This window comes from Folsomia candida, unplaced genomic scaffold, assembly GCF_002217175.1.
Source record: "Folsomia candida strain VU population unplaced genomic scaffold, ASM221717v1 Fcan01_Sc014, whole genome shotgun sequence".
NCBI lineage: Eukaryota > Metazoa > Arthropoda > Collembola > Entomobryomorpha > Isotomidae > Folsomia > Folsomia candida.
Genome location: NW_019091206.1, coordinates 1040380 through 1055117, shown reverse-complemented (window position 1 = coordinate 1055117; position 14738 = coordinate 1040380). Strand labels below are relative to the sequence as shown.

The following is a 14738-nucleotide window of genomic DNA, read 5'->3' as shown; positions in this document are numbered from 1 at the left end:
AACTTTTGCATGACTTTGGGAAATTAAATATCCGCTTAACCCAACCCAACTCATATAACACGGATCCGTACCGTCTGGTTGACAGATAGTACATGTGGCGAAAGACGATTCGAATTTTCGCCAAATTAGTAAAAAAATATGTACCAGGTGGCGAAATTATTGCTAAATTTGGCGAAAATGGAAGACTCCTAAGTGCATAAAAACACACTTGGCGAAATATAAATTTAGAATAAATATAAATCGCAATTTTGCAAAAGTCTCATTTTTATTGAATTTTCATTTTTTACCAATGGATTTTGTTAATTTCTGACACAAACGGATTAAAAATTGAATGAGTAAGGAGCTACTTTTGCAAAAATGAGCTGAATTTATGTCCAAAATCCATTTTATAATCATGTCAAATACTCTATTTATAGCCGGGGCTAAAATCCAAAATTGAGTGTCACAGACCCGGCTATAATTGGAGACCGGCTATAAATAGAGACCCGGCTAAATTTTGCTTTGCTTATAATTTGGATTTCAAATATTTCAAATTTTGAAACAATATAAGTTCAGCTTACACAATTTGAGTAATGATTTTCCAGTTTAAGCAATTAAAAAAAGATCCTATAACTACACCGGTAGATTTTCTAATGCTGAGACGCTGGGAATACAGAGACGTTGTACCAAGCCATAATTTTAGACCCGGCCATAATTAGAGACCCGGCTAAAATTTTGAAATCTTGGTCCCTAGACCCGGCTATATTTGGAGACCGGCTATAATTAGAATAGGGCTATAAATAGAGGTTTTACGGTAAGTATTTTTGGCGAATTTTTCGCCGAAAGGGGTTTCGCCAAAGTGTCCGGTGAGTTAGATCTCTCATCCTCAGTCTCACTCAGCCCATTCAATTCAATAGCACGGATACGTATGTATAAATGTGTTGCCTACCTGCATATCGTGTTAGAGAGAGAGAGATGCCATATTTTTCTGCACACCTGTCTCACCTCGTCTCAAAATCTCATCTCTCGCTCTCTCTCTCTCTCGCCACTGACTTGACTTACTTCTTTATTACTATATTTTGGCTTTCTATGTGGTATTCTAGCTTTAGTCCAGCTCCATATTTTCGTTGCGTTGCGAGTGAAAGTATTGATTTTTGCTAAATATTACACATTGCCAATTGCTGCATGGCATGACATACCTACGAAAATGGTATCACACCACCGCATCATCATTCTTCTCTCCGCTAGGCACACACAAGGTGTTATTACTTTTCACCTGGAGCCACTTTTTTTGCAATGTGCAGATTTCCGTAATTTTTTTGCGAATTTAGACTTAAAATGTGTTCAGTACTGTATTGGTGCTTCCCTCCGCATCTTCCAGGCTTTGTGGAGGCTGGACTGCACTGTGTAAGGGGGAAATTGCATGCAAAAATAAAAAGAATTTGTGGTGGAAGTGTGAATTTGTATTGCGAAAATAATCTGAAATTGCAAAATTTATTTTTGCATTTTGCAGATTTACACGGGATTCTTCATCATTGAAGCGGCCACGTATGGGCTTCACTTGGAGCAGAAGGTGAGCATTTTTTGGGACATGATTATGAATTGGATCCCATTTTCAAATTATCCTAGTCAATTTTTACAGCTTTTTTTCCACGTAGTTTAACAAAGTAATGAATTTATAGTAATTTTTTATGAATTATATCTCGTTTTTACAGTTGCAAATTTCCCTACGCGAAACAAGCATGTTTTGTAACATGGTTTATGAATTTTTCAATTTTTGTTTTCAGTTTCACGGCGTTTTGCAAATACTCCTCGTAAACTTTTACATCGTTCTGCTATGCATCCTCTTCATCCGGTGGCACATCAGTAGGAGGAGTTTGGTAAGTCGAAATTTAGTCAAAATTGAGGATTGCATAAATGGAGTTAAAATAATTCCACATGTAGAGCAAGTTGAACGCCAGGTTGTGTATTTTGAAGAAAAAAATTAAAATCCAAGTATTTGAAAGATACGATAGACCCGTACCGGTAACATATTAAATTTGTTATCGATTGACACAAGTGTACCCAAAATCGGATAGCATACGTTGGGAGACCTCCATTTTGAGTGCATTTCGTGTTTTTTATATTTATTTAAAGTGATAACTTAAGGTAGAAAAAAAATGGCATAAATCGAGCTGAATCAATTCCACTCGTGGAACAAGTTGGACGCCAGTTTGTATATTTTTTTAGATTTCCATTAAAGTCAAATTATTTAAGGTGACTGACAAATTTGGGTAAATTTGGGGATCCTAATTTCGATTGAGATGTGGGAGATCATGTATTTAGCAAATATCATGCTAATCAAATTTGTGATCGATTGACACCAACCGATTAAGCGTGATGGAATAAAACCTTGATTAGCATTGCGAGCGGGCTGAAATTCAGATCAAACACGGTACGCTTAATCATTTTCCAATCAATAGTTTGGGCGTCAAAATCAGAGAGCATACTCTGGGAGACCCCCTTCGTCAAATTTTCGCAAAATTTTCGGCTTTAAACTAGTTTTAGTCCAATTTTTGTAGATACAGTCTAGTAAAATTGCAAATGCGACAAAAGTTTGACATTATTTTGTGAAAAAAACCTACTCTAAGCAACTTTGCGGGGCCTTTTAAGATGGCATTAATGTCATCTTGGTAGTTAATGGCAACACATTTGGGTGGAAAAGACCCCCACCGGCCAACCACTTGACCAATCATGCTCATCTCCGAACTCATCCTTACTTTTGACCCGAAGATCAAGTGTAGAAAATTTCAAGTCGATAGAATGTGTTTAAAGAGAGTTATCGTGCCTACAGACGGACGGACAGACAGACAGACATCTTGACAAATCTATAAGGCCATCTTAAAAGGCCTAAAACGGCGCGATAACTGCTCACAATAAAAAATGCCATAAAAATACTTGTCCCTGCAGGGCTGTCACCTCTTCATCTCGCTGGCTTCCTGTACCCTGACGGTGTTCATTGGTCAGATGATTCTCATGTACTTGGACCACATGGAGAAGGGCGGGGGCGGAAATCCGCAGCCTCCCGATCCCCTCAAGATGGACTTCATCGTGCTGATTTTGGACATTTGTTTCTACGCGATGATCACCTCGTCGTACATCATTCTCCTCGTGCAGATCTCAATCCAGGTGAATCGGTCGGTGAGGCAGGTGCTGTATGGGGAGCAGAGGTCGGGTGAAGAGTGGAGCGAGGAGGACCCCGAGCTTACCGGGACGACGACCACGACGACAAGCGTGGTCACTTTTGAAGACGAGGCAGGATATTTGACAAGATTTTAAGAAAGCGGGGAGAAATGAAGAGTACAATTTTTGAAGACATGAATTCGTTCTTGATGATTTTTTAGACTTGATAACCCATCGTCAAAATTGACACATTTTTATTAATTTCTCAGCTCTGGGAATTTATTTTAAAATTCTGGACGACAAATTTGCAGCCAGTGAGTTAATTAATGGAATGGCGTTGAGTTTTTTGAACTAGTTTCGAAGAGTTCCAATTTTTCTGAAGGCTTCTTAACCTTTAGATCCCCTCCTTCAAAAAGTGTCAAAATCTCTGCATATTTTTCAAAATTGGCAACTCTCTGTGTTGTCCAGAATTTTAAAATAAATTCCTGGGGGAAGGGAGAAATAATTAAAAATGTGCTGATTTTGACGATTTTGGTCATGCGAGGCATCTAGTCTTGCGTTAAACTCTGACAAATTGTGCGTAACAAAGTGACCCCGAGCTTACTGTGACAACTAGCGTGGTCATTTTTTGGGGAGAAGATAATCTTGTATTTATTAATTAATGAAATATCTATGTACTTAATAAGTACAATTTGAGGGTAATGAATGGTAGCATTTTCTTTTTGAGAGGGAGGAATTTACGATTTAGACTTTAAATTAAGAACAAATGTGTATAATTGAGTGCCCAGCGAGCGAGTACAAGGAAACAAGTGTCTTTTTTCACTCATTCCAGAACTTTTAATATGATCGAGACCTGATAAAGTAGTAAGAAGTATATTTAGATAAGTATGTGGGGCAGATTCATATTTATGAGATTATTATGTCATAATAATGCTTAATTAAAGTGTATCTAAAAATTTGGAGAAGGAAATAAAATGGTCAGTTTGAGACAGAAATAAATAAGTATGAAATTTTTAATGTTTTTTTTGTCGTAGCAAAAATTCATTTAGTAAAATTTTGCCTTTATCGGTTTATTACTGGACAAAAGATTCACATGATCATCGAATGCAAATTGGCTGTTGTTTTACGAGATGATGTAAAATTTTTGGTACATAAATATGAAGTTTTCGATATTTTTGTATCGTAGCAAAAAATTTAGCAAAAGATGTAGTAAATTTTTGCTTTTATCCATTTATTAAGAGTTTTATTACAAATATTTATTTATTCGTATTCGTAAGATTCCTCATTTTCCACGATTGGGTTTGGTTTTTCGAAAAATGAAGCAAATTTGGGCGTCCGTTTGGCCCGTGGTTCGGCAGCGTTGATGAGCGGAATGTCAAAAAGGTCTTCCTCTCCGACGAAAGATTCCAACATTGTTTCGCCATCGTCGTCCGCGTCATGCGAAAAAGTTGCTGCGGTTTAAGTTATTTATAAAATTGCAAATTTTATTGCAAATTTGTGTGCTAACTTTCCAATTTTTTTAAGCCATACTTACCTGCCCCACAAATAATCAAAGTAGTGATGATGATGATAAGGATGGAGAAAGGTGGGAGAAAGTTGACCCGTGAACGTGAAACAGTTGCCATAATGGGTGAAACTCGGGTTAAATGTTTTTAAAATCGGGTTAATTGTTTTTCAAGAAGGGTTAATTGTTTTTAAACTCGGGTTAATTATTGTTAAAATCGGGTTAATTGTTTTTAAAATCGGATTAATTAATTTTTAAATCGTGTAAAGCGTTAAGAATACGTTGGTCAAGTTTATTATTTATTTATTGCGACTGATAAAATGGCAGGGTTTTATTTTTGAGAATAATTCCTAGAAGGTAAACATCAACATTTCCTAGTGACATTGTTAATTTGTTTGTTAAGGGGCCGTACGTAAAGGGTGGTATCGATTTAGAGGGGATAATTTTGACCCCTGGTGTGACTTAAATACGTATGTGTAACCCATTTTATAATTAAGATGGGTAAATTTTAACATTACACGAAAAACAGACATTAAAATTAGTAAAATAAAATTAATTAGCGATAACCATTAGTACTTAATTTGCATATTTGTATTGTCACGATTATGAAATGTGTACACTGTTCGACCAAATTGGTAAAAATTGCATGAAATAGAATTGGAAATTTCTATTTGGAATTACATAGAATTGGAATATTGCAAAATTAAATTGGAAAATTAAATAGCCAACATACTTTTCTAGACTTGAGGTATTTATGTATTTATAATGGGATTTTTGGAAAATTTTATGAAAATTTTATGAAAATTTTTGAACTTGAATTTCTGAAATTCCACGATAAAGTTAAAATTAGTCAGGTCGAGTATGATTTCCACGACACAAATGGAATATTATAAAATTAAATAGTTAAGTCTCCTTTTGTAGGTTGATGCTCGTGTTCCCAATAATTCTAAAGTTTCCGAATTTATGAAATTTCACCATACGATTATAAGGTTAAAAATATAGTGTTGATTTCATCTCATTTTTATTTAAGTATAGGAATTAATTAATAATCGTTTACGTTCCACGACGTAAATGGAATATTGGAAAATTAAATAACCAATTATATTTTTCGTAGATTTTAGCGATTTTATCGATGGATGACGGATGCGCTGCACTTTACAATTTATAAAAATTATAAAATTTCTAAAAACTTGCGAATTTCGGATTTCTGAACTTCCACCAATGCATAAAAATAGCATGATTTCCACGCCACAAATGCAATATTGCAAATTAAGTAAATATCGACGTTTTTTTGAAGATGTTGGCGACGGTGTTGGCGTTTTACAATTCTTAAATTTCTAAAAATTTCTGGATTTTGAATTTCTCGAAGTCCACTATAAAGTTAAAATAAGTGTTTATTTCATCTCATATCGGTTTAAGTATAAGAAATTGATAAGTAAAAAAACTACAATGACAAGATAACCCCTAAATGACCCCGACCCGCTCAAATTGACCACGTGATTTTTACAGAGTCCTTAATTAAGGATTTATTTAATTAATTACTTACCTAATTAATTACCTAATTAATTAAATATTTAATTAATTGATTAATTAACTATAAATCTCTGAGGTCGATGCGAGGGTTGGCCGCTCTGGTGACGGCGTGCAGGAGGGATAACGTTTTCACGCCACGGTTCAAATATTGTAACGGACTGCAGTCGAAGCCACACTTTTGGTCGCCACGGATTGATTTTGATGACCCCATTTTCAACCGGTCGGCCAAATCTCCGCGGAATGGGAGATCCTGCAGAAATCTGGGAGAAATTCAAAATATTGAATTTTAAAACGGTAGAATTTGTGACTGGGATTAACGTAGGACTCGATGGGTCATCGTTGAACTCGCCAAAATCTGCACTTTTTTAATCATTTTTTGCCTCTGGGAATTTATTTTAAAATTCTGAACAAATTTGTAGAGCAGGTTGTTGTCAATTGTTTGGAAATCCAGATTTTGACACTTTTTGAAGGAGGAGATTTCAAGTTGAAGAAGCCTCCAGAAAAATTGGAACTAGTCGAAACTGGCTCAAAAAACTCAACACCATTCCATTAATCAACTCACTGACTGCAAATTTGTCATCCAGAATTTTAAAATAGGTTCTCAGAGGCGAGAAATTTTTAAAAATGTGTTGATTGTGACGATTTTAATGGTGCGTTATCGAGTCTTGCGTCAACTTGCGCTAGTTTTAAACTATGGTGCAAGTTATTATGAATGTACGTACGTATGCATAAATTGGAGTGGCGAATGCATCCTGGACAATCGCGACACTTGGCAGGAGACATACTCTGCGCATTCCTGGCTCTCAAAGACGTCCCGGGAGAGTCTTGCCATGGGGGAGAGGGACGACCCGGACAGCATCAAGGACCCCACATCCGCCCAGAAACCGAGGTCCGGAAGGTAACTGTCCGCACTGGCGACGGCGGCGGTGGCAATTTCCGCGGCTGGAGTTAAAATTGGCACGACTAAATACGTGTGTAAGAAATAGTGAGAAATTTTGTGGTCATATGTTAAAAATTTACGAATTTGTTATGGTAAATCATTGTGTAAAAGGTGTATTCGCAGAAAAATGTATCACAAAAGTATCGTAAAATCTGACTACGCTGGAGTTAGATGGTCATATGTTACATTTACGATGGAAATTTCCCAGCGCATTCCCTCCGATTTTGAGCAAACTAGTGTCAATCGATGAAAAATTTGATTAGGATGAAATTTTCGAAAGACGCGATCTCCCAATGGGCACGTTTGGCCGAGATATTAGCATCCGAAGAGGAGAAAACGCGCAGTAAGTTTGCAAAGTGTAAAATTTGTGAACTTTAAAGAGCATTGTCTCCTCTTCGGATGCAAATATCTCGGCCAAACGTGCCCATTGGGAGATCGCGTCTTTCGAAAATTTCATCCTAATCAAATTTTTCATCGATTGACACTAGTTTGCTCAAAATCGGAGAGCATACGCTCGGATACCTCAATTCTGAGGTCAATTTTAACCTTTTTTTACCAGTCAATCGATGACAAATTTGATTAGGATGAAATTTGCGAAAGACGCGATCTCCCAATGGGCACGTTTGGCAAAGATATTTGCATCCGAAGAGGAGAAAACGCACAATAAATTTGGAAAGTGCAAAATTCGACAAGTTTTCTACTTCATTTTGTGAACGATAATTTTGTATTGTTTAACGCCGTTTAAATTATTTTTAGTAGATTGGATATTTTACTTTCAAGTTAGATGTTTGAAAACGCGCCCTAAAAAGTCGACAAATTTTACCCTTTCCAAATTTACTGTGCGGTTTTTTCTCCTCTTTGGATGCAAATATCTCTGCCAAACCAAAGGGGATACTCTTATAAAAATGATGTGAACTTTTCTCCGAAATTGATTAAAACTTGTCCTATTTCACACATCTATCTACCTTGAAAGTAAAATATCCAATCTACTAAAAATAATTTAAACGGCGTTGAACAATACAAAATTATCGTTCACAAAATGAAGTAGAAAACTTTTGCACTTTGCAAATTTACTGGGCGTTTTCTCCTCTTCGGATGCAAATATCTGGGCCAAACGTGCCCATTGGGAGATCGCGTCTGTCGCAAATTTAATCATAATTAAATTTGTCATCAATTGACACTAGTTTGCTCAAAATCGGACAGCATACGCTGGGAGACCTTCATTTTTAGTTAGTTACATATTTACCTTGTCCCAAATCCTGTCTTGAATCCGAATTGGTGATGCTTCTGCAATCCACCCCGTTGAATAAATTAACACCCAGAAATAATAACCAATTTAAATTTATCACTATTATTCTCAAATTTCGCCGCATTTTTATCTGTATTTCGTTTTATAATCAAACGATCTCTGCAAGATTGACGAGCCAACTGAAACTGATGCGACATTTTTGTGCATCTTTGTGACCCCGGGATCTTATTTTGCATATGTACGACTTAATTTACTTGGTATATATTCAAATGCATGAAAAACCATGAGATCGGAAGGTGCAAAAATAAATGTGTTTGATTCGATTAACAATGCCACCTTAAGAAAAAAATGCCAATATTGCTCACGTCTGTATGTATGACAGGACCGTTACTGAATTGTGTACTCATGATCATGTACTCACGATCATGTAATCATGATCATATTTCACTGGTAAGAGAAATGAATAATTAATGAGATTTGTATCTGTGTACGCATGCGATTACAGATACATTGTTGTCCACCCTTGCAGTGGCTGCGGAAGCTGTGGGGACCATACCTGTTCACTTTCATTCATTTGACTGATGAGGATGTTGAATGATGGTGAATGAAAATGAAATTCTTGTGATTTTAATGAAAATGAGGGAAAGATTCCGTCATTTCAGATGAATGTCTGTGAATGAAAGATTTCTCACTCATTTCATTTTTCATCCTATGCTTAATACATGGAGCGAAGTAAGAAATGAAGTCAGATGAAGTGAAATGAAATGAATTTGAAGGAAAATGACTGAATGTGAATGAAAATCTTCCGCCAAAAAACGGGATGACTGACTTTTGAATGAAAACTAAATTTTTGAACAGGTATGATTGGAACATCGGGGACATTAACATTGCAGAATAGGGAGTGCGGGGTTTATATACAATGGGGACATTGTCCCACTGTCCCCACGCTTCCGCGGCCACTGCATCCTTGCAGAATTATTCTCGATCACTTAATACTAATCCGATTGGCGAAATATATGTGTGTCAGGTTTGCAAATATTTGGCATGCTTTAATCTCAATCACGGGAAGAAAAGGTGAGGTCATGAATCATTCGGGTCGATGTCATCGTCATTTGCCGAATGAGGAAAACGGACTAAAATTATTTATAACTTATAAATAATTTGGCAAGCTTATAAATTGCAGATATAAGCTTGCCAAATTTTTGCTATATGATTACGAAAGAAAATTCATTAAGTATTCAAAACAGCGTGCAAAAAAATTGGGACAAGAATGTACAACCAAGTTTAAATTCACTCATTTATTCATTATTTAATTTGTCAGGGATGCGCGACTCTATAATCATGCCTATCTTTTTCTTAACTTATCTATTTATTACGGGAACTTGTAAAAATATGGGTCGTTTTAAAATATATTGTTAAACATTATTGGTTAAATGGCTTACACGTTAACTTGCAAGAAATTTATAACAAGAAGTGGATTATAAAATGGTGGTTGGTAAAATTAACAGTAAAATTAAGAAATTCGTAAAATTATAAAGGGGCAAAACTCACAAAGAATTATGTATTAGCTATAAAATTGCATAGTTAATTAGTATCACTTAAAGATTGCATATAGTTAAAAATAAGGGCACCATAATTTGCATAATACGTCTTTATGTATGTATCTACTCCTCCAACGAATATGTAATGATTGCTTTTTACGAGGTAAAAATAAAATATTTAAATTGTTTTCATACAATTTCGAGGTAATAATTAGATGATTCGAGTATCATTATAATTTTAAGGATCACTTCTTAATTACTGCTAAAAATCTCATTCTACAATTACTAATTAATTAATTACATACTTGGCCAGTGTACACTAGATGATGATACATAATTCGGTAAATGATAATCAGTCACGTAAAATATACATGTAAATATTTATATTTATGTTGTCGGAAAATATTGCACAATGTTTTTTTTTGGAGAAACAGGTTGGGTTCAAATTGTCCAGCAATTCAACACATTGCATAAATTACTTCAGTCGCAGGGCAACTTTGCTGACCACTTGGATTCCGATAAATTGGTAATGTCGAATTGTTTGGGGTTCTTCTTTTTAACAATTTATGTATAAATATGTTATCGGAAAATTGCACAATGATTTTTTGCGGAAACTGGTTCGTCGTCGGTGGGTTGAAATTGTTCAGCAATTCTGTCGCGATTATTATTCAATGGCAGGCGAGTTCTGCATTTTATTAATCGTAACGAAACTTCTGTTGACCACTCGGATAACGATGATCGGCGTGTAAATTGGTAATTTTGAGGTTTCTCTTCCTAAAATTATGTACATATTTTGTGTAAATATTGCACAATGATTTTTTTGGAGAAATGGGGTTATCCGTGGGTCCTAATTGTCCAGCAATTTTTTCCTGGTTTTTATTCATGGCATGAAGTCTGCATTTCAGTCATAACGAAACTTTTGCTGTCCACTCGGACAACGATAATCGGCGTGTAAATCGGTAATGTCGAATTGTCTGAGGCCTTCTTCCGTGACCCAGGGCGGTAATCGGGCCGGAGGCGGAGTTGGGGACGACCCTTCCAAATTATTTCGACTCGGCGAAGAGAAAGTATTGTTCTGGTTTTGATCATGGTCACGATTTCGTGGAAATTCCAAAGGGTTGACGAGTCCTAATTTTTCCAGGAGATTTTTCGGTTCCGTTTCCTCCTCGCTGGTCGTGGGAATTTGGATGAATGTACTGGAAGAAAAGTCCTGCTCGGGATAAAAGGAGGTCAACCATTCTTGGAAATTTTGTGATCGGGGGTCCTCAGAATCGTAAATGTCGGGTTGTGGTGGTGGGACAACAGGTTTGTTCGGGTCGAAATCTGGTTTTCGGATGATTTTGCGTTTTCGTTTCTTGGGATGAAACGCGTAAGCGAGGTGAGCTCTGGAAATTAATTAAATTGTTTTAATTAAGGGGGAAATTAAGGAAATTATTTCATTAATTGGTTTAATTTCATTACATAATTCATTATATAATTGTGAGGAAATTAGTTAATTAATGTAGGACTCGATAACTCAAATCAGCACATTTTTAATAAAATTAGGAATCTTTAAAATTTTCAGAATTGTTTTTAAATATTTTTAAAAGTTAAAAGAGTAAAGTTTTTTTAACTGCATGATTTTGAAGCTAATTAGAAAAAATTAATTCTGTTATTTAAACCCATCACGTAAGATAATGTTTGTTTCTTTGTAGATAAAATATAAAAACAATATTCAAAATAAAGCCTAATAAAGTTTTCAGAATTTTGCAAAGTCACAAAAAATTGTACGATTAAAGCCAAATACAAAAATAAGTATTTTCTAAAATTTGATCTAGATAGTAGATATATAAATCGAATTTGAGGACATTTTTACAAACAAGAAAAGAAGGGTCAATTTTTTATTTTTGAAATGATGCTAGTTTTTGGGCTGATTTTTTCCAAAAACCTCGACGGGACTTGGACTCGACGGGACGCAAAATTGGTAACACGTGTTAAAAGCGACAAATGGGTGGCTTTTAAGGTAGGGCTCGTCATCAAAATCGTCAAAATCAGCATATTTTAAATCATTTCTCGCCTCTGGGAACTTATTTTAAAATTCTGGACGACAAATTTGTAGTCGGTGAGTTGATTAATGGAATAGCGATGAGTTTTTTGAGCCAGTTTCGACGAGGTCCAATTTTTCTGAAGGCTTCTTAAACTTGAGATCTCCTTCAAAAACGGTAAAAATCTGGAGTGTACATTTTTTTACGATTGGAAAATTGGGAACGTCGCTCTACAAATTTGTCGTCCAGAATTTTAAAATAAATTCCCAGAGGCGAGGAGAAATGACTAAAAAATGTCCTGATTTTGACAATAAGTCAATTCTCACATTATAAAAATTGCAATTTTCTACATACCGATCCCACCAGCGTTGTGATTCAATATCGATAAACGTTAAGCTTTTCCTATCCCCGATATACACAGGGCGTCGCTTATTACTGGCCTCGTTGGGTTTTGTCGGGGGGAGTGAAAATCGTTGTTGGTGCAGTGTCGACATGATTGGGATGACGGGTGTCCCGTTCAGATAAATTGTGGTGGCACTACTGCAACTGTTTGAGTTGGATAAGGTCGTCTCGCTGGGAAGTAGTGGTGGGGGGATTATTGTTCCGCTTGTCGTGGACGAGGGCAATTGTTCTGGGGGATTGTTCTTCACGGTAGAACATTGACTAGTGACTTCCTGGCACGTGACCCCGGAGAAAGTCATTGGCGTCGTCGTCGCCGTGGCAGAACTTCTGGAGGACGATGCTAGAGACAGTTCCTGCTGTTCTTGCATCATGATTTGGCGTAGTCGTCGTTTCTTTATGGGGAGGAGATCATAGTCGGTGGTAATAAGACGTTTATCGTCGTCGTCGGTGGTGGTTATCGTGCCATTGCTGCAGGTGGGTTCGGGTTCAACTTTGCTGATAAGATCAGGGACCATTTCGAGTGGTGGTGGTGGGGGCTGTGATTCTTCATCTTGCTCCATTTTTACAAAATTTGAATTGATTTCGTAAAATGGTGATTTGCGAGGGATAAAATCTTCATGTTTTTGTACCCTATGGATAAAAAGTACAAAATTAAGAAAATTTGAATTGGCGTAGGACTCGATGGCCATTCATTGTTAAAATGAGCACATTTTTAATCATTTCTCGTATCAGGGAATCTACTTTAAAATTTTGTAGAGTAAGTCGTTCCCAATTAAAACAAATCAAACTGGTCAAAATCAGCACATTTTTACTCATTTCCCCGGTCAGGGAAATTATTTTAAATTTCTGGACGACAAATTTGCAGTTTGTGAGTTAATTAATGGAATGGCACTGAGTTTTTTGGGCCAGTATTGATAAGATTCAATTTTTCTGAAGGCTTCTTAAACTTCTGCTTCAAAAAGTGTCAAAATTTGGAGTGTATATTTACAAAAAATTGGCAACACCTACACCTACAACTCTACAAATTTGTCGTCCAGAATTTTAAAATAAATTCCCATCACAGAAAAATGATTAAAAACGTGCTGATTTTGACAACGAGTCATCGAGTCCTACATCAAATTGTTATAAAATGTTAGAAATTATATATACATATATATTTAATTTTCACCTGTTCGAAGCTAACATTAACAGCAACCCATTTCTGGTATCGGTTTCGTCCCCATTTTCATTTCTGTCTGCCAGCCCCCCACATCGATTAATTGACATTGGGATAATTGCCCTCCTCGAAGTGTGAGGAAGTATAAAAATATTAAGTTTTTCAAGACATCGTGGTTTACAATCTGCTCCAGATTTCAACCCGGCCTTGTTTCTCGTCGTATTTGCATTGGCTTTAACATTTTTGACGTTGAACCGATTACTGAAAAGGGCAAAGGGTGACGGCGTCTGGGTGAAGGGGGATAACCCTGCGTCGACAGGAAATTGTCCGTCTGTTTGAGAAAAACTGGGATGACCACGAATTCTGGGAGGAGATAAGACACATATTAGCGAAATAAAGGTAAGATAAGACACATAGTAGCGAAATATTGATAACTGATAAGGTAAGACATATACTAACGAAATACGGATAAGATCAGAATAAATATCTGCCAAGTTCTTACAATTGACGACATGGCATATTCTTTTAAATTGGAAAAAGAAACGATCTCGGCGGCGGAAGATTTTGATGTTTGCATTGATCTGTTTGACCGATAAGCTAGTAAATTTCTGAAAAAAAATCAGAAACGTTAATCAATTAATTATTTTCGTAGAATATTTGTATTTTTAAATTGCATACGAATTAACTAATCAAATAGCAGCGATAAGATGACGACACGACCATATTCTTCGTAAGACCCACCCCCACTTATTTTTGACGGCGATGGTTTTATTTTCTGGAAATTATAATTTATAAAAATGTGAAATGGAAACTTTCAACTTTTTTATCATTAATTTCATTTCCTCTTATTTAATTATATAATTGTTTGTACTACTAACTCAAATTAAGCAATTTCACTCACTCACTCTCTCAAGGATTTCAGGATGAATCTAGTTACTAACATTTAACTAATTTTTAACGGCAATTAACAAAATGAATGAAACTAAATTGGGAGAAGGAAAAGAGATTAATAACAAGTTGAAGGTTAGGGAAGTAGTAAAGACTGAGACATAAAACACACTCTGCCAAGTTCAAAAATATGAACAAAGTGTTTTCATGAATTTGTCATGCAATGTTTTTCATGAAAAAGTGGAACATTTATTTTCAGTCTATTTTAATTGGCGTGATAAAATAATATCGTACGTAATATTTTTCATAATATTTATTTATTTTTACACTATTTTAATTCCGTAATCAAATAATTATTAG

The 14738-nt window shown here is 35.8% G+C and overlaps 3 protein-coding genes across 6 annotated transcripts; 1 reads left to right on the top strand and 2 right to left on the bottom strand.

The window, feature by feature from the left end:
• Window positions 1–989: 989 nt before the first annotated feature.
• Window positions 990–3472, top strand: LOC118437547. Its single transcript, XM_035856668.1, has 4 exons — window positions 990–1386; window positions 1493–1552; window positions 1767–1859; window positions 2929–3472. Exons 1-4 carry the CDS (start codon window positions 1318–1320, stop codon window positions 3295–3297), a joined length of 591 nt encoding a protein of 196 aa, XP_035712561.1. The 5' UTR covers window positions 990–1317; the 3' UTR covers window positions 3298–3472.
• Window positions 3473–4923: 1451 nt separating this feature from the next.
• On the bottom strand, window positions 4924–8706 carry LOC110856105. Of its 2 annotated transcripts, none has more exons than XM_035856837.1 (3): window positions 8365–8706; window positions 6901–7120; window positions 4924–6438 (listed from the first exon to the last, which is right to left on the bottom strand). In XM_035856837.1, the coding sequence occupies exons 1-3, from the start codon at window positions 8489–8491 to the stop codon at window positions 6240–6242; spliced, it is 546 nt and encodes a 181-aa protein (XP_035712730.1). In that variant the 5' UTR covers window positions 8492–8706; the 3' UTR covers window positions 4924–6239. The 2 variants fall into 2 exon arrangements, with proteins under 2 accessions (XP_035712730.1, XP_021960237.2); XM_022104545.2 differs by having other exon boundaries at window positions 6901–7141; window positions 8365–8702.
• A 943-nt stretch (window positions 8707–9649) lies between these two features.
• Window positions 9650–14524, bottom strand: LOC110855995. 3 transcript variants are annotated; one of them, XM_022104435.2, is made up of 6 exons: window positions 14392–14524; window positions 14169–14265; window positions 13993–14098; window positions 13503–13853; window positions 12287–12964; window positions 9650–11293 (listed from the first exon to the last, which is right to left on the bottom strand). In XM_022104435.2, exons 3-6 carry the CDS (start codon window positions 14007–14009, stop codon window positions 10810–10812), a joined length of 1530 nt encoding a protein of 509 aa, XP_021960127.1. In that variant the 5' UTR covers window positions 14010–14098; window positions 14169–14265; window positions 14392–14524; the 3' UTR covers window positions 9650–10809. The 3 variants fall into 3 exon arrangements, with proteins under 3 accessions (XP_021960127.1, XP_021960128.1, XP_035712548.1); XM_022104436.2 differs by having other exon boundaries at window positions 14396–14524; XM_035856655.1 differs by having other exon boundaries at window positions 14369–14521.
• Between the last annotated feature and the right edge of the window lie 214 nt (window positions 14525–14738).